Source organism: Pongo abelii, chromosome 8, assembly GCF_028885655.2.
Source record: "Pongo abelii isolate AG06213 chromosome 8, NHGRI_mPonAbe1-v2.0_pri, whole genome shotgun sequence".
In the NCBI taxonomy this organism is placed as follows: Eukaryota; Metazoa; Chordata; class Mammalia; order Primates; family Hominidae; genus Pongo; species Pongo abelii.
The window spans coordinates 93711360-93730266 of NC_071993.2; the positions used below are offsets into that span (position 1 = coordinate 93711360).

General features: G+C 38.2%; 1 protein-coding gene across 2 annotated transcripts in view; it reads right to left on the bottom strand.

Annotated features, from left to right (window-relative positions):
• LOC100437539 (putative inactive neutral ceramidase B) overlaps positions 1 to 18907 on the bottom strand; it is a 63735-nt gene that overhangs the window by 31146 nt on the left and 13682 nt on the right. For both annotated transcript variants that reach the window (XM_054523519.2, XM_024254163.3), the window contains exons 6-7: positions 18128 to 18205; positions 3433 to 3553 (exon numbers count right to left, since the gene is read on the bottom strand). In XM_054523519.2, the coding sequence (XP_054379494.2) occupies positions 3433 to 3553; positions 18128 to 18205 (199 nt within the window). The remainder of the gene's footprint in view (positions 1 to 3432; positions 3554 to 18127; positions 18206 to 18907) is intronic.

The following is an 18907-nucleotide window of genomic DNA, read 5'->3' on the forward strand; positions in this document are numbered from 1 at the left end:
ATTAGATCCCATTTGTCAATGTTGGCTTTCGTTGCTATTGCTTTTGGTGTTTCAGTCACGAAGTCTTTACCCATCCCTATGTCCTAAATGGTATTTGCCTAGGTTTTCTTCTAGGGTTTTTATGGTTTTAGGTCTTATGTTTATGTCTTTAATCCATCTTGAGTTAATTTTTGTATAAGGTGTAAGGAAGGGGTCCAGTTTTGGTTTTCTGCATATGGCTAGCCAGTTTTCCCAACACCATTTATTAAATAGGGGATCCTTTGTTGCTATTGCTTTTGGTGTTTTAGTCATGAAGTCTCTACCCATCCCTATGTCCTAAATGGTTTTTGCCTAGGTTTTCTTCTAGGGTGTTTATGGTTTTAGGTCTTACGTTTAAGTCTTTAATCCATCTTGAGTTAATTTTTGAATAAGGTGTAAGGAAGGGGTCCAGTTTCAGTTTTCTGCATATGGCTAGCCAGTTTTCCCAACACCATTTATTAAATAGGGGATCTTTTCCCTATTGCTTGTTTTTGTCAGGTTTGTCAAAGATAAGATGGTTGTAGATGTGTGGTGTTGTTTCTGAGGCCTCTGTTCTGTTCCAATGGTCTATATATCTGTTTTGGTACCAGTACCATGCTGTTTTGGTTACTGTACCCTTGTAGCATAGTTTGAAGTTAGTTCAACCATTGGGGAAAACAGTGTTGTGATTCCTCAAGGATCTAGAACCAGAAATACCATTTGACCCAGCAATCCCATTACTGGGTGTATACCCAAAGGATTATAAATCATTCTACTATAAAGACATATGCACACGTATGTTTATTGCAGCACTATTCACAATAGCAAAGACCTGGAACCAACCCAAATGCCCATCAATGATAGACTGGATAAAGAAAATGTGGCACATATACACCATGGAATACTAGGCAGCCATAAAAAAGGATGAGTTCATGTCCTTTGCAGGGACATGGACGAAGCTGGAAACCATCATTCTCAGCAAACTAACACAAGAACAGAAAACCAAACACCACATGTTCTCATAAGTTGGAGTCGAACAATGAGAACACATGGACACAGGGCGGGGAACATCACACACTGGGGCCTGTCAGGGGATGGGGGGCTGGGGAGGGATAGCATTAGGAGAAATACCTAATGTAGATGATGGGTTAATAGGTGCAGCAAACCACCATAGCACATGTATACCTGTGTAACAAACCTGCATGTTTTGCTCATGTATCCCAGACTTAAAGTATAATAAAAAAAATCCAGAAAAAAATATTCTGAGAAAACTTTTTATTCCTGTAAAGGCTCACATTACAGTCAGTATACATATTATTACTGAAAATATTCCAATTATCACTGATTCAAGTGGGAGAGTTTCAAATTATGCCTCAAACAGAAATATTTTAACCAGAAACACTGTGTGCAGCAACAAATTATAAAATGCTGACCAGTCAATCTAGTCTATTGTGTTTTATCTGGAGCTCAGAGATCCCTTTGCCCTTTAAAAATAAATATGCTCTTGGCTTAAACAGAAAAAAGCAAATACAGAGTTTCCTGTTGCACAATGAAACTAAATATACCATCCACAATCTGGACTTGCCCTTGATGTATCTTTTCTCTCTCTCTTCAACCTAATTAGAGCCAGGCAAGGCCTCTGCCTCAACCCAAACACTCTACCATTCTACCTTAAATGGCTCTAATTTTCTTCGGGAAAGAGATAACTAAGTATTGGAGATATAAATCTTTTTTGATACTAAAAAGATAATTTATTTCATAGTGCCTAGCACTCAGGCAGTGATCATAAATAGAAAACTCTCTTCTTTTCCCTAAAATGCAGGCTAAAGTGAGAAAATAGTAAGAGTGAGTTTTGCCAACAAAGGAGCTTGCTTTGGTTTGGATGGTTTATTCCTGCCAAAACTCATGTTGAAATTTGATCTCCTATGTGGCATTGTTGAGAGCGGTAGCCTAGTAGGAAGAGACTGATCCCTCCTGAATAGAATATGCCCTCCCAGAGGATGAGTGGCTTCTCACTCTCTAGGGAATGGATTGCGGTAGTTCCTGCAAGAGCAGGCTGTTAAAAAAGAGCCTGGCTTCCTCAGTTTTTCTCTCTTGCTTCCTCTTTCACATGTGATCTCTTTGCACATCCTAGTTCCTCTTGTTTTCTTTTTTTTTTTTTTTTTTTGAGACGGAGTCTCGCACTGTCCCCCAGGCTGGAGTGCAATGGCACGATCTTGGCTCACTGCAACCTCTGCCTCCTGGGTTCAAGCAATTCTCCTGCCTCAGCCTCCCAAGTAGCTGGGACTATAGGCACACACCACCATGCCCAATTAGGGTTTTGTATTTTTAGCAGTGATGAGGTTTCACCATGTTGGCCAGGCTGGTCTCGAACTCCTGACCTCGTGATTCACCCACCTCGGCCTCCCAAAGTGCTGGGATTACAGGTGTGAGCCACTGCATTTGCCCTCCTCTTCTGTTTTCTATCATGAATATTTATGTGCAATATTCTGAGAAAATTTTTATTTTATTTGTAATAGCATGAGGCCCTCACCAGATGTAGTTGTTCAGTCTTGAACTTTTCAACCAACAGAATCATGAGCCAAAATAAACCTCTTTTCTTTATAAACTACCCAGTCTCAGTTATTCTGCTAACACAAAACAAACTAAGACAGAGCTAAATGATCAGGCTGAATGTTAATGGAAGCTAATGTCTTTATAAGGGAATATTAATTGTAGGTAAGGGCCTGGGACTCTTATCCCATTATATAGTCTTCCAAATTTGGGCCTGGAGCAGTGGCTCATGCCTGTAATCATAACATTTTGGGAGGCTGAGGTGGGCAGATCACTTGAGGTTAGGAGTTCAAGACCAGCCTGACCAACATGGCGAAACCCTGTCTCTACTAAAAATACAAAAATTGGCTGGGCGTGGGGGTGTGCACCTGCAATTTCAGCTACTCAGGAGACTGAGGCACAAGAGTTGCTGAACCTGGGAGGCAGAGTTTTCAGTGAGCTGAGATCGTGCCACTGCACTCCAGCTTGGGTGACAGAGTGAAACTCTGTCTCAAAAAATAAAAATAAAAATAAAAATGGTGCTTAATCCTTGGATAGCTCTAAAAAAAAAGTAAATATCAACAGTTTGTCATATTTTCAGCTTAATCAAAAACTACTGTTACTATAAAAATCTTGAACTTTGCCCTTCCGTATCCAACTAATAACTTTATGAAGCAATGAATATAAGGACTATGTAACGCAAAAAGCAAATGGATTAGTACTCATTTTTTATTTTTATTTCCACATTAGGGAGGATGGTAAATGCTGTCTATCCAAGCATACCAATATGTGAGATTGATGATGACACTTTATTCTGGAGATCTGAATCACCTCTTCTGAATGCAGCATGAATGATGACACTCAGTGAATCAAGATGAAGCTTTCAATGATATAAATTCTCACCTGTCCAGGTAGATATCCTTTGTTCTTCTCTTGCTCAAGCAGGTAAGATGCATAGCCCACATTGTCACTGTTTACAAGATGGTTACTGTTGTTCATGCTGACCGGGTGGATGGCAAACCAGCTGTAAAGGAGCAAGAAGCTCTAAGTTAATCAGGAGAACCAGAGAACTGGGGCCAAGAACTATGACTGGGAGCTTAAGTTTTCTCCAGCAGGAAAAAATATTTTTAAATGATAGACATTCTACATCTAGATTCTTTCATTGTTCATGGGCTTAAAAATACAATGCAAAAAATGTACTCAAGAAGTCTGATCATTTTCTTAAATTAAAAATACAAAATTCCATTTTCATGACTATTTCATCATTGGCATCATCATTGGACTGGTCAGTTACCAGATGACATACCTAAAGAACTGTATATACATGGACTTTGTCCTTCAAGAGAGGCAAACAGGTAGGAATTATTCAAATTTATCCAATCCGACATTTACTAAGGGTTACCTGTATGCTAAGCACTGAATGAACTGTGGTTTACTTTCAGAATCTCACCAAAGACACAGATGTGAACAAACGGCTTTAACACAGTGTGACAAACGTTGTGAAGAAACAGGCATAAAGTGTTCGGGGACCACAGATGACTAACAATTAATTCTTGAGGGCATTACAGGGAGAGGAAACAGCAGGGTAAATGCACAGAGGCGTGAAAGAGGATGTTAGGCATAATTCAGTATATCCTTATGCCTAGTAATACCTTGTTTAAGTGTAAAGTTATACAGTTTACAAACTAATTTCACATCTGTTACCTTATTTGAACTTCACAACAACTCTGAGAGACAGGCTGTTTTACCTCTACTCTGCATAGGTGACCCAGAGAAGCAAAATAATGGTCCACTGTTCATAGAGGCCCAGGACTCAAGTCTGGGTCTTGTGACACCGTGTCCAGTGGCCTTTGTAGGCTCAAACCCTCACACAGGTGAAAAGGATATTTGCAGAGTGGAAGGCAGTAAAGCAGATTAACTGGAACACTCAAGAAAAGAGAGATACCAGTTCATAAAGTGTCAGGTTAACTTAGAATTTAAAAAAAAAAATTGTTGATTCAATTCTTTGTTGAAAAATCTTTAAACGTTTTCACTTACATTCCTACCTAAGCAATGTAATGCACAAAACTAAGCATCTATTTAATGGCTAGGAAGGGTTTAGGACTTCAAGATCATCTTTCAAGCATCAGTTCTTATTGCCTATCAGAAGCAGATGTAGGGCAGAGGTGGCCTGCTCAAAGCCCTTTGGCGCTAGGCAGGCAACACAAATGAGTCATGCTAGTTGGTACAATAGGGACTGGTGTGGACTGTAGAAAACTGGCAGTGTCTAAAGTTCACAGCCTCTACTCAGCTCCAGCCAAGTGTTGCCTCATGGGAGTATAAACCAGTGCTGCCAGCTCTTCTCATTTATTCAAAAGGAGCCACAAATCCACGTTTTCATATGTATTTATCAACTTTAAAATTCTTCAGGAAGTAAATGGCATGGAAACAAAGGACGGGAACTGCTGTACATTAAGAGACTTAAAACATGTAGCCAACAAATGTAGTTTGTGGTCTGATTCAAACAAAACAACTATTTGAAACAAACAAATAAAAAAAAGACTTTTTGATATAATCAGGGAAGACTGAACACAGATTGGGTGTCAGATCATATTAAGAAATTAATTTTAATTTTGTTGGTTGTAATAAATGATTGGGGTTACATATTTTTTAAGGTCTTTATCTGATGGAGATAAATACTGAAATATTTATGAGTGAATTGTATCTAAAGACACATGGACATGTATGTTCGTTGCAGCACTATTCACATTAGCAAGACATGAAATCAACCTAAATGCCCATCAATGATAGACTAGATAAAGGAAATGTGGTGTGTATACACCATGGAATACTATGCAGCCATAAAAAGAACAAGAATATGTCCTTTGCACGAACATAGATGGAGCTGGAGGCCATTACCCTTAGCAAACAAACACAGGAACAGAAAACCAAATACCACATGTTCTCACTTATAAGTGGGAACTGAATGATGAGAACACATGGACCAACAGACGCTGGGGCCTATTGGAGAGTGAAGGGTGGAAGGAGGGAGAAGATTAGGAAAAATAACTAATGGGTACTAGGCTTAATACCTGGGCGATGAAATAATCTGTACAACGAAGCCCGATCACACACATTTACCTATGTAACCAACCTGCAAATGTACCCCTGAACTTAAAATAAAAGTTAAATTTTTAAAAAAGAAGTGTATAATGTCCTGGTATTTGCTTTCAAATACTCTAGCCAAAAAAAAAAAAAAAAAAAAAAGTGAGGGGAAGGATAAAACAGAATGACAGAGTCTTGCTAATTATTGAAGCTGGGCAATAAGTTATATGGAGATTCATTACATTAATCACTGTAGGCATTCGAAAATTTCCATATAGTTTCTTTTTTCATGTTGGCATCCATTTTGAATTTTTCAAAACACAATGTCAAGCCAAATCACCAATGAGTGAGCTGAATTCAGTCCCTGACATGGCTATTTGCCCCTGTGCTAAGGAATAAACATTTATTAGGCTGAAGATATTCTAAAAGTCATTCCCTCGCAGTTACTTGCAAGGTGTTTACATTTAGGAATATTCTTCTATTAGGTTTGTGTGTGTGGTTTGTCTCTTTCTCTTAGAACTCAAGTATCAGGAAATTCTAATCAGCTAGTGTTTTCCAGTTACATGGATTTTGCTTTTTTGGAGTTTCTTTAGTTTGGAAGAAAATGTGGTGGTGGCATTTTGGCTTCCCAACCAAACCATTTCCATCTGATACCATCACGCTGAGGTCAGCCAGCTTCAGCCAACACTGAATATTTCCATTACAATCAAAGAAAAACCATAGAACTATTCTGCTGACATTGACTGTATTTAGCTCTTATTAGACAAAGGACTTTATGTACAAGATCTCATTTTATTCTCACAGGGAACCGTTTGAGTCAAGTACTATCATTATCTTCATTCTGCGACTAAGAAAACTAAGTCCCAGAGTGGTAACATTACCTGACCTAGGTCACACAATGGTAAGTCAAGAAGCAGAGCAATGAATTCAGGTTGTGTGTGTGTGTGTGTGTCTAGATAGATAGATAGATAGATAGACAGACAGACAGAGATAGAGATAGAGATATATGCTCTTATCCACTGTGGAATCCTGGTTCTGTCCCTTCTCTTCAATCACTTGCTCATTCACTACACATTTGGTTAACTGTGACTCTGTGCCAGCCACCAGGAACATAAAGATGAATGAGGTATCATCTTGGCCTTGAGAAATGCTTCACAAAAGATGTGACACTTGAGCTAGGTCTTAAAAGATGAGGAAGAGCTACACAAAGGAATCACTAGATAACAAGTACTCCTAGCAGAGGAAATAACATCCGTAAAGGCATGGAGATATGAAGGAGGGCCCTGTGTTCAGAGAATAGATAGTCGGGTGGCCAGAGCAGAATGGATATGGGCAAGGAAAGATGGCAGTTGTATCATTCATTCAATCAGAATGAATTTATTGGGAATCATGTTGATTGGCATTGTGTGAAGGATCATAAAGAGGAATCAGATGCATTTCCTACCATCAAGGACCTTACACAATTGGCCACAATGGTATCTGTGGAGAAAGCATGTACTAAGAATTTCACTCTACTAGTTAGATATAGACTTGATTTCTTCTTCTTTTGAAAAAGTGTCTCACTCTGTTGCCCAGGCTAGAGTGCAGTGGTGCAATCATGGCTCACTTCAGCCTTGACCTCCCAGACTCAAGTGGTCCTCCTACTTCAGCCTCCCAAGTAGCTGGCACTACAGATGTGCACCACCATGCCAAGTTAATTCTTTTTATTTTTTATAGAGATGGGGGTCTCACTATGTTGCCCAGGCTGATCTCCAACTCCAGAGCTCAAGCGATCCTCCTGCCTCACTTTCCTAAAGTACTGGTTTTACAGGCATGAGCCACCACACCTGGCTTGATTTCTTCTTTATTCCATTTATTTTAAGCCTTAGAAAATAAACTGAACTTTTTCTCTAGAAAATTAAAATAAAATAAGTGTTCAGAAAAAAGTTATTTAAATTGAAGGAGAGGAAGATGTCATATTTTTCCTCCTTTGTCCTTTGAAATGTGCACTATTAAAATAGCAAACTTGTCACAGCAACCAAAGTACTATAGTTATGGATGAATATTTATAAAGATATGCAGAAAGGTGATCATTTTAATTTTAAAACACAGTACTTATATTTTATTTTATCTGGCCAAAAAATATTCTTCAAAGCAAAGTTCAAAAGAAAGGAAGAAAGCTTTAGTTTCAGAAGTTAAGAATTCAGACATAAAAGGATGAATACATCTCTGATAATAAGCATTTTTAAATAATGCTTATGTCACAGCTAAATGTAAAATAGGAAGCAAGGGCTACTTGAATCAGCATGATGTAATTAAAAGTACTGCAGAAAGTCAAGAGATTGGGGACCTTATCCTAGTTTGTAGCAAAGTTAGTCAAAATTTCTGGATGAAAATTTAAAAATTATTGAGACTGAAAAATAATAGATTTCAACTATTATAGAATCAGTAAACAACATATTAATATAAAACACTACAATTTTTTTTCCTTCTGTGTAAAGGAGGCATTTGGAGAAAAAGATCTCTAGTGATTCTTTCAATTCAGACATTGCATGTGCCCTACTCTGAAACAAAGATAAAAGCAGATTCCATGCACTCAGACCTGGGCCTCCATGTCCAGTGTGCAAGTTGTGTCCTGTACAAAGAACACTGGCAGAGGGCATAAATAGGTGGTTAAATCCAGCCTCCGTGCAGCTCACTGAGTTGGGCACTTCAGCCAGCCCAGAAAAGAGGATGCGTTTGTGTAACTTAGACAAAGGTTCTATGTGCTAGCATGGCCCTCCCCGACCTAAACGTCCACAAATAGGGAAATAGAATACTGTGTATCCATTCAAAGGTACTGTTCCTGAAGATTCATAGCAACATGGGAGCTCTTTAGGAAATAAAATATAGGAGGCTGTAATGGGTTGAATAGTGTCACTCAAAAATCCATGCTCATCTGGAACCTCAGAATGTGACTTACTCGCAAATCTGGGTTTTATAGATGTAATCAAGGTAAAGATTAAATGATATTATACTGACTGCATGTAGGCTCTAAATCCGATGACTAGCATCCTTACAACAAGAGGAAAGGAACAGAGAGACACCCAGAGACATAGAGAACAAGGTGATATGAAGATGGGGGCACAGACTGGAGGGATGTGTCTACAAGCCAATGAAGCCAAGGATTGATGGCAACCACTGGAAGCTAAAAGAGATGCATGGAACAGATTTCCCCCTTAGAGCCTCCAGAAGGAACCAACTCTGCTAATGCCTTGAATTTGGACTTCTGGCCTCCTGACCTGTGAGAGAATAAATTTCTGTTGTTTTAAGCCACCTAGTATTTAATAATGTTTGGCTTCCCTAGGAAACTAATACAGACGCTAATATTGTATTACAGTAGTTGAAAATACCAGCTCTGGGGTCAGACATGAGTTACTTAATTTATTTGAACCTCAGTGTTCATACCTGTAACATAATGATAATAGTAGTATCTACATTTGACAATTAAAATAACTAATACATGTGAGGTGCTTAGCACAAAGACTGGCTGATACCAAGAATGGAATAAATGTTCACTACAAGAATATTGGTGATGCTATACTGATACTACTGCTGCTGCAGCTGCAGATGATGATAATAATAATAAAGGAAAGAGATACAAAGCTCTGAGCATAAATAAATATATATATACACATATATATCTATGATTCATAAGATTAATACAATGTTAAATATATGGGGGCGGTGTTCAACATTCACAACACATGTCTATTCAGCCCATATGGTATGGGCATGAAATGATTCAGTGAGGATAGCCTGCCCTCTTGTGACAGAGACGTGAGTGCTCACAAAATGCCCATGTGCTCTTCTATTTCCCAGTCTCATTTGCAAGGTGAGGCGTGTGAATAGCTCTGACTAATAACATGTGTGCAGAAGGACTACCCAATCTTCATTAGACTTTCCATGAGTGCAAAATAAGTCTTCAATGTGTTAAGCCACTGGAATTTCACATTCTATCTTGTGTGGCACTTGTCATTAATTACCTTTACACCCTCCTTTTCACTTCCTCACAATCATCCTCACCCCAACCCACTGCAAACTCTTTGGAGAAGAAGAGGAAAGGGTGTTTCATTGTCTTATACTGGAAGGATTATTGGGCCCAGACTTTTACCCAAAGGGCAAGCTAAATTTTAAACCAGCAGAAGAAAAGAATACACACCGGACTGCTCAGATTTTAAAAAGAACAATGAGCTCTAGCCAGAAGAGCCCTCCTAAAGTTACAGGCACACCTGGGACAAGTATCCTACAGAATATTTCTACCATCTCCATCCCAGAGAAGAGATGTACGTTCTCAAGGAATCCTTTTGTTATCTTCAAAAATCCTGAATGAAAAAGTCCTTCTAAATAACAATATTGGAGAAATATCTCATTAGGGTAAATTCCATTAAGTTACAGCAGTCAAAATCCTTGCACCACGCCTTTAATCCCAGCACTTTGGGAGGCCAAAGCAGGAGTTTGAAACCAGCCTGGCCAACATGGCAAAACCCCATCTCTACTAGAAATATAAAAATTAGCCGGGAGTGACAGCGCACAGCGCACAGCTGTAATCCCAGCTACTGGGGAGGCTGAGGCAGGAGAATCACTTGAACCCCAGGAGGCAGAGGTTGCAGTGAGCTGAGATCACGCAACTGCCCTCCAGCCTGGGCGACAGGGTGAGACTCTGTCAAAAAATAAAAATAAAAAAATTTAAAAATCCTTGCACATTACATGGTAAGTGCAACAAGAAACAGGAAATGACCAATAGACTTTTTTTTTTTTATTTGAGCCTATTTGAGCCAAACCATGAACTGAAGAAATTCAAAGGAAAACAACAGTGATTTGACTGTTTTAAGCCTGTTACTTGGCAACAATTGTAAAGCATGATAATACTAAGATTGGCAAAAGTATGACAAACAACATTCTGCTCATGTTTGAGTAACGGGAGAGTAAACCAACAAAGGGGTGTTTGGCAATTTATAGGAAAAGCTTTAAAATATAAACATTCTCTTTGGCTCAGGAATCCCATTCTAGGAATTTAGCTTAAGGAAATCATTGGCAAATATGTATCTGTTCAAGAATGCTTATCATAGGCCGGATGTGGTGGCTCACAATTGTAATCTCAACACTTTGGGAGGCCGAGGTGGGCAGATCACCTGAGGTCAGGAGTTTGAGACTAGCCTGGCTAACATGGTGAAACCCCGTCTCTACTAAAAAACTACAAAAATTAGCCAGGTGTGGTGGTGAGCACCTGTAATCCCAGCTACTCAGGAGGCTGAGGCAAGAGAATCGCTTGAACCCAGGAGGTGGAAGTTGCAGTGAGACAAGATTGCACCACTGCACTCCAGCCTGGGCAACAGAGCAAGACTCCATCTCAAAAAAAAAAAAAAAATGCTTATCACGATGTATTTTATGACAGAAAACACTGTAAACAACCTAAATAACAAATGATTGCTGATTAGTTGAGTACATTATGAAACATAGAATGGAATACTACATAGCAATTTTTAAACAGTGATTTAAAAAATACTAACTGGCATTGAAAGACATTCATAAGGTATTGCTAAATTAAAAATAGAGTTAATGAACTGTAAATATAATAAAATCCCACTTTTTAAGAAAAATATTATAAATGTGCTTAGAAAAAGTCTGAAAGACTATGTAACAAACTTTTAATAGAAGCTGGCTGTGAGTGTCAGGATCCCCACATGATTTTTTGACTTTTTAATTTTTTTCTTACTGTGGAAATTTTAGAAAATATATAAAAGAAAAGAAGATTTTAAAAATTACGTGATACAACACCAAGAATGAACCCTAGGGTAAACTATGGGTGATGATGATGTGTCAATGTAGGTTCATCAGTTATAAGGAATGTATCACTCTGGTTGGGGATATTGATAGTAAGGGAGGCTGTGCATGTATTGGAAGAAGGTATATATGGGAAATCTCTGTACTTCCTGCTCAATTTTGCTGTAAACCTGAAACTGCTTTTAAAAATATAGTTTATTAATTAAATAATAATAAAGTCTATTTAAAAAAAACTATGCCCAGCACTGGCACAGTATCATTTCTGCATTGTTCTATTGTTCAAAGCAGTCACAGGACCAGCCAAAGTTCAAGAACTAGGAAAATAATCTCTATTTTTTAATGGAGAGTGGCAAGGTCACTTTGGATAAAACGTGGAATAAGAGCAATTGTTGTGTTGTTGCAGCCATTTTTATAAACTACAATCTGCCATTTAAATACATATTTTAAAAATAGCTATCAATCCAAAAAAAGTAAGAGGTGAGAGAGGAGGAAAAAGAAGCACTGAAAAGGTGAGACAAATAGCACAAAGTGAGGAGATACAGAAAAGTTCAGATATAATAATCACAATTCCTGAAAATACACTAAATTCACTTAAAAAGCAATGATTGTCAGAGTACAAAAGAAATAACTAAAGCTATATGATATTCATAAGAGACACCCTTAAAATGTAAGAATAAAGAAAGGTTCAAAGAAAATGACAGAAAAATATACATGGCAAATTCTGGGTTAGCCACATTAACAGACTATGTAGAATTTAAGACCAAAAAAACACATTATTAGATAAGAAGAGGATCACTACAAAAACAGATACTTGATGGTCTCAGTACATGGAGATAACATTGTTAATATTTTTATAGTATTTTAAAGCTTCTAGTGCACAGTAAGTGAAACCAAGTGAGCATTCGCGTTTACAGAATGACCTTTTAGTCATGTGTATTTCTTATTATATGTTCCACGTAGAAAAATGAACAGAAGCAAATGCACCTGAATATTGATCATGATTGATTTGAGGTAGTATAATTTTAATTTAATTTTTCCTTCCTTTCTACTTTCTTTATTTTTCAAGTTTTCTATGGTAAGCACACACTATTTTTATACTGAAAAAAAACTTAGAAAAAAAATAATAATCTCCCAGATTTTTTTCAGGTTAAGTAAGAACTTTCCAGAAATTTAACAGTCAAATTGTCCAATATCTCCAGCCAACAGTTTTTTTATGGCTTTGGTTTCTAAACTTGGGACAATTTAAACTACACAAGGCTGATCAATCTTTGTTATCAGTCAACAGTCACCATCTTGGTCAACAAAAAGCCCTTTTAGGCACCTTCACCTACGGGGCAGGGGAGGGGGGTGAACCTGACGCAGGATGAAAGCTCACTGCACAACCATGACCAAGCACCACTGAAGAAGAATACAGGCAAGCAGAAAGTAAAGTTAGAGCAGGAAGACAGCATCAAGCTTCACAACATGGAGCAGAACAAGAAAAAGAGGTTCTGTGAAAGATATAGAAAAAGAAAGCAGGGGTCAAGCACAGTGGCTTAGGCCTATGATCCCAACACTCTGAAAGGTCAAGGTGGGAGGATCCCTTGAGGCCAGGAGTTCAAGACCAGTCTAGGCAACATAGCGAGACCCTGTCTCTATTTATTTTTTAAATAAAAGCAATAAATAAAATAAACAGAGAGGAAGGCTTTATAAAGCAGAATTCATGCTAATGATAGAGAAGGCATTTAGGAAGACAAAGACAAGATGAGATGAAAAAAAGAGAACAAGAATGGTTTGGTAGAGGGCAGTCACTAAGGTTTCAGCATTTGCAATTTGAGTGGGGTTAAGTGGACAGAGGGGAGAATATAGAGTCAGAATACAGAAAACCATAGAGAATAAACAGTCAGACATTACAATTCAAGAAAAATAATTCAATTATTCTGTGTCAATTAAAAAAACAGTTTTATATAAAAAAAGTTTTTAAATAAAGAAGTCATAGTCATAGATGATAGAGATTTATATATATACTGCAACTGAGTTCTATAAGTCAATACCATTTGAATAAATTAGTGTAATAGCACAAATAGGATTTTTCTAACTTTTTACACAAATGATTCAAATAGCTTACACAAATCACTGCCCCTGTCATCTAAAAATATGCCTTTAAAGGGCTCCCTTACAAGACCACTGACTATAAGAATAAAAGAGCTTGTAATATATAAATAGAAGGCAGTGGAGAGGAGAGGAGAAGAGAAGAGAGGAGAGGAAGAGGAGGAGGAGGAGGAGAAGGGGGATGAGGAGAGAGGAGGAGGAAGAAGAAGAGGAAGGAGAAGGAGAAGGAAGGAGAAGAGGAGTCTATGTGACTGCTGCAAATTCAAGGGAGAAAACTTGGCAGAAGAAAAGAGGAAGGCAATGAGAAGAAAAGCAAGACAAAGCCTTTTCAGTTGCAGCATCCTTGAAGAAATAAGTCGGCCTCTTCACCTGTCTCAGAGCTGCCTTCATAAGTGTAGCTATGTGAGTAGTAGCTCTTCCACTGACCACAACTGCCACTCAGATTATCTGCACTTGTGACTTTCTTTTTGATGTAGACATTTGAAACCTGTTTTGCTTTCTCCCTTCATGTTTTCTTCATACACATAGTGTCTTATTGCATCCGAGACTCTCAAGGTTCTGTTTATTCTCCTCTATTGGATGACAGACTCTTTGAAGTACCTTACAGAGTCTCCCAAAGTGAATTTTGTAAACGTTACACAGCTTATATTTTAATTCACAATTCAGAACATCCACAACATGTTATTCATGTCTGCAGAAAAAAACATTGAATGCTTTTGTGTAAGGGGAAAAAGCCACAAAGATAGCAATATTTTTCTGACATAGAATTTTCTAACATAGATTTTTCTGACATACAGCAACTAGAGCAAATGGTGGCCTCACAATTGTAGAGGGCTTAATGGTTTATGGAATAGTTTCAGGAACATAATTTTATTTCATTCCTCAAGTCTACACTCTTCCCAATCCTTCGACAGCCCCAACTCCCAACCTAAATTTGAAACACTTTAATGAGTTTTCATTCCTCTTGGTATAGAAAAACAAATTCTTTGTCGTGCCATCTAATCTCTATTTCTTACTTTGTCTTGCAATACCCTGCCCCGTTGACCTCTGCACTCCAGCCACACACACCTTTTACCAGTTCTTCAAATGCTTCCCCATTTGTGTTAAATGTTCTTTTCCAATCCCCCCATTTTGCCAGTTAATTCCTACTCCAGTTTCCAGCTCCCATTGCTGTCACTTCCTCAGGGAAACCTTTCCCAATCTCTCTGACAAGGTCAAATTCCTTTAAGAAAGTTCTACACACCTGCCTTTCTTAGCACTGAGCCCAATTATAATTTTACATGTATTGTATGCCTATCTGTATGCCTTCTGTCTCCCTCAGTAGACTGAAGTCCTATAAGGGCAGCAACTCCATCTATATTTTTTCATCAGTGTATCCCATAATAATCTCTGTGTGGAGAGAAGATACGATAGCCACATTTGAAAATATGGCAACTGAGTCTCAGAGAGTTTAATGGATTCATTCCAGTAGCACAAACATAGGTACTAGATTCCAAGGTACTAGATTCCTGATTTTAAGGCCAGGGAATACATCATTCCAAGGAAGTATTGCATGGCTCATAGTAGGTCCCTAGTGCTGACTTGCTGAATGAAAAACTGAAAACAAAAATGAAAGTAAGAAGGAATGAATTATGAACTCAAATATGGTTTTCATTGTGAAGAAGATAGTCTGGGCTGTGATGCTGGGCAGGTCACATCACCTTTCTAGGCCCTTGTTCCTCTGCTGGAGGTTGAACTAGGTCATCTCCATGCTCTGTGATTCTGAGTTACTGTGCTTCCAAACTCCTCACACCTTGGGATTCTGTCTAACAGCAGGCACCTACATATGGTGGATGAGTTACTTAGCAGCCCACATTTGACTTTATATTTTGGATCATTTTTAACGTATTCAAAGAGCAATTACACTATGCAACAAGAGGCAATTGCAGGAGCAATTACATCAAAGATAACATACGGCAGCTCAGAAACAATGGAAAGTTATTGCAGGATGTTAAGCACAACAGATGGAAAAGCTTTGCTATAACCTTGACGGCTGACCGAAAGACATCCAGATATATGATATAATTGTATGTATGGAAGCAAAGAACATCTGGCCAAAATAATAGTATTTTTGAATTTTCTGTTCCAGTTATTAAATGATTCAAAAACTGGCCAGGTGCAGTAGCTCACACCTGTAATCCAAGCACTTTGGAAGGCCGAGGTGGAGGATCACTTGAGGCCAGGAGTTTGAGATCAGTCTGGGCAACAAGCAAGACCCCATTTCTACAAAAAATTTTAAAAAATAGCCAGGTGTGGTGGTGAGCGCCTGTAGTCCCAGTTACTAAGGAGGCTGAGGCAGGAGGATCACTTGAGCCTAGGAATTTGAGGCAGCAGTGAACTATGATCACGCCATTGCTCTCCAGCCTAGGCAACAGAGCAAAAGCTTGTCTCAGGAAAAAAAAAAAAAAAAAAGGTTCAAAAACTACTAAAAAGGAATTGTAAATGGTCTTGGTCCTTCAGCCAAGAGTTAAATAGAAACTATAAGGGCGACTCTATCTCCTTGTCGCAACAAATTTGGGATACTCAGTGTAACTAGCAGAGATGTATGCTGTTATCCTGCCCTTCTTGTAATTGAATGCCCCACTAAAGTGCTCTAGAATCTGGACCTGTCTTACCTTTCCAGTCCACCTTTTACCGATGCCCTGACCTCACCCACACTCTGGCCTCATGAGTCTGTGTTTTTCATGACTCCATGAGAAATCCCATGACTCCTTGAAGGTCCAGCTCAAATGTCATTTTCTCTTGGAAGCCTTCCACAGTGCTCTCAGGAAAAACTCAGGGCTACCTCCTCCAAACTCCCACAGCATTATTTACGCCCATGTGATAGCACTGCTGGTCATCTGATTCATGTTATGGTTACTTGTCTATATATTTGTCTCTGTCTCCTGCCCCAATCACCCCACCAGCTTGTGAGACCCTTAAAGATAGAAACCTTGCCTTATTCATCATAACATACCCCACTCACACAGTTACATGCCTGACATTTAGAAAGTGTGCTGAGTTAAATGCTATGGGGCAACTAATCAAGAGATAAATTTGTTGTAATAGAAGAATAAGTCCTATTATGTCAGCCCATATAGCAAATTTTATTAGGGAGTTTTTAGTGACTTCACTTTTAACACAAAAGAGGAACTCAAATGCTAAGAATTTCAAGCATTCTAATATGCTAGTAATGGAATTATTTAGAAGAGGTAGAATATGTTTTCTATTCCTTTTTAGCTAAAATGATTAAACTTTTTTCTATGTCAGGCACAGAACTAGAGTTTTGTATGCATTATCTCATTTAATCCTATGAGAGATAGGATTAAATTGTATGCATTATATCATTTAATCCAGACAACCCTATGGGGTATTATTATTCCCATTTTCAAATAGGATAGTTAAGGTTTAAGTGGATTAAGTTACTTTCTCCAGGCCACAGGGTTAGTAAGTGGCAGAGGGCTGGGACTTGAAGCCAAGACAACCTTACTTCAAGACCTGAACTTTTTATTACCATGTTGTTCTCCACCTAGTTTTAGGGCCAACTCTGGTGTGTGAACTGTGAATCATAGTTTTTAATGTTTTTCTTCACCACTTTGTCAATTTTACTGCAAGTTTTATTCACATAGCATCTTTCACTTAGATATTTTATAATTCTATTTGGCAGACCCTTTATCATCTTTCTAATCATTCTTATCAACATTTTAAATACTTACTTTATCCCATGGTATGCACAAAAATGCTTAGGGATGAGAAACAGGAAGACAGAGTAGTCACAGAACTTGTCTAAAGTCACACTGCTAATAAGGACAACAGCCCAGAGTGAACCCAAGCCATTTGACTCTAGCACCCAGCGCTATCTGGTACTTCCCTAAGGCATGTCTGCATCATTTGCAAGTCCATAGGTCAAAGAGTCTGGAACCAAGTTACCCACCCAGTCAATTCCAGAGTCAGGCCAGTTGCAGTAACCAAAATCACATATGAACGCAAATGCCTTATTTTCAAGAAAACAAAATCCATGTGTTTTCCTAAATGCTGTCACTCCCAGATAATTGTGCTAAAAGCTGGCCCCAGCTGTAATTTTCCCTCACTTGCTTCTTTTAGGTGTTCTCAATTCTATTTTATCTCTACTTGGCATTGTCCTGCATTGGACTTAATCCTTTTAGGGAAACACAGGTAAATAATCTCAATGCCATAATCACTTTCCTGGTTGGTCAGATTGTTTTTTCATTTTATTAGGAGATAACTGTTTACCATCATGGAAGTTCCACATATGAGATCTTGATAACATAATAAGCGTTAATGTTTACTGAGTTTTTATATCATATGTGAGATGCTGTGCCAAGCTCTTCACCAAGATTCCTCATTTATCTTCCCTGTATTAAATCTGTTTTGCAAGTGCAGAACTAAGCCCTGAGAGACTGAGAACCCTGTACAAGGCCCATGGCTGGACCCCAGTTGTGTCTGACTCCAGAGCCTGGACTCTTAGCCACACAACTTACTCTCAGTGTGTGCTGGTACTATTCTGGTCTCTTTTCCCTTCTCTTTAATTAAGAAAAGCTACCCAGACAGAATTATTTTTAAAAAGGAAATACAGTACCTGATAAGGCCCAAGTCGCCTCCATTCAAATCTACCATTTTCAAGACTATCATTTCCTTGTCTGTATTTGAAGAATACCTAGTCAGTAAAACAGAAAAGCACAGTCAGTTCTGTGTTAGAGCCTGACCCTCATGTAAGATGAACAGTAGCAGCTGACACAAAAACAAAAATGCCTCTCAGTAAGTGAGATGTCTTGACAAGCAGTAGTTCTGTGAACTGCATCCAGTACCTCATTTATCAGCTAAGGAAAGGGTATGCAATTGCGATCAAAGTTTCGGGGACTAGGTCAAGCAACTGGAGCTGAAATACACATATTTTTATATAACATACAATATTATATAACATATATGTATTTCTTACAAAAGGGATTTATTTGTCTTTGAAATTTCTACTCATATCAATTTTTAATGAAATCTCTTTAAAAGAGCAGGGAATTTGCAAAATCAAAAGCATTCAAGACCTGCAACTTAAGTGTTCTTTTATGTCCTCTCAAGGGAAATCAGATTAAATTTTCTAAAAATCATCTCCTTTGAAAGCTATTGAAAAATATGCAGAAAAATGTTAAATGTCAAGTGGTCAAGTTCAAACTGTGATATTATTTTACAGTGGTACAGTAACCAAGCACTTCTCTTCTGTCACAAACCTGGTTCATCACTTAAAAAAAGACAAAAAGGCAAAATAATCCTCTCCCTTAGTTTTTCCATTCAAATATGTGGGTTTATTTCTTACTCTTCTGTCCATATTCTTTATCCTTTTATTTTCTCTGTCTTGCCACACTCT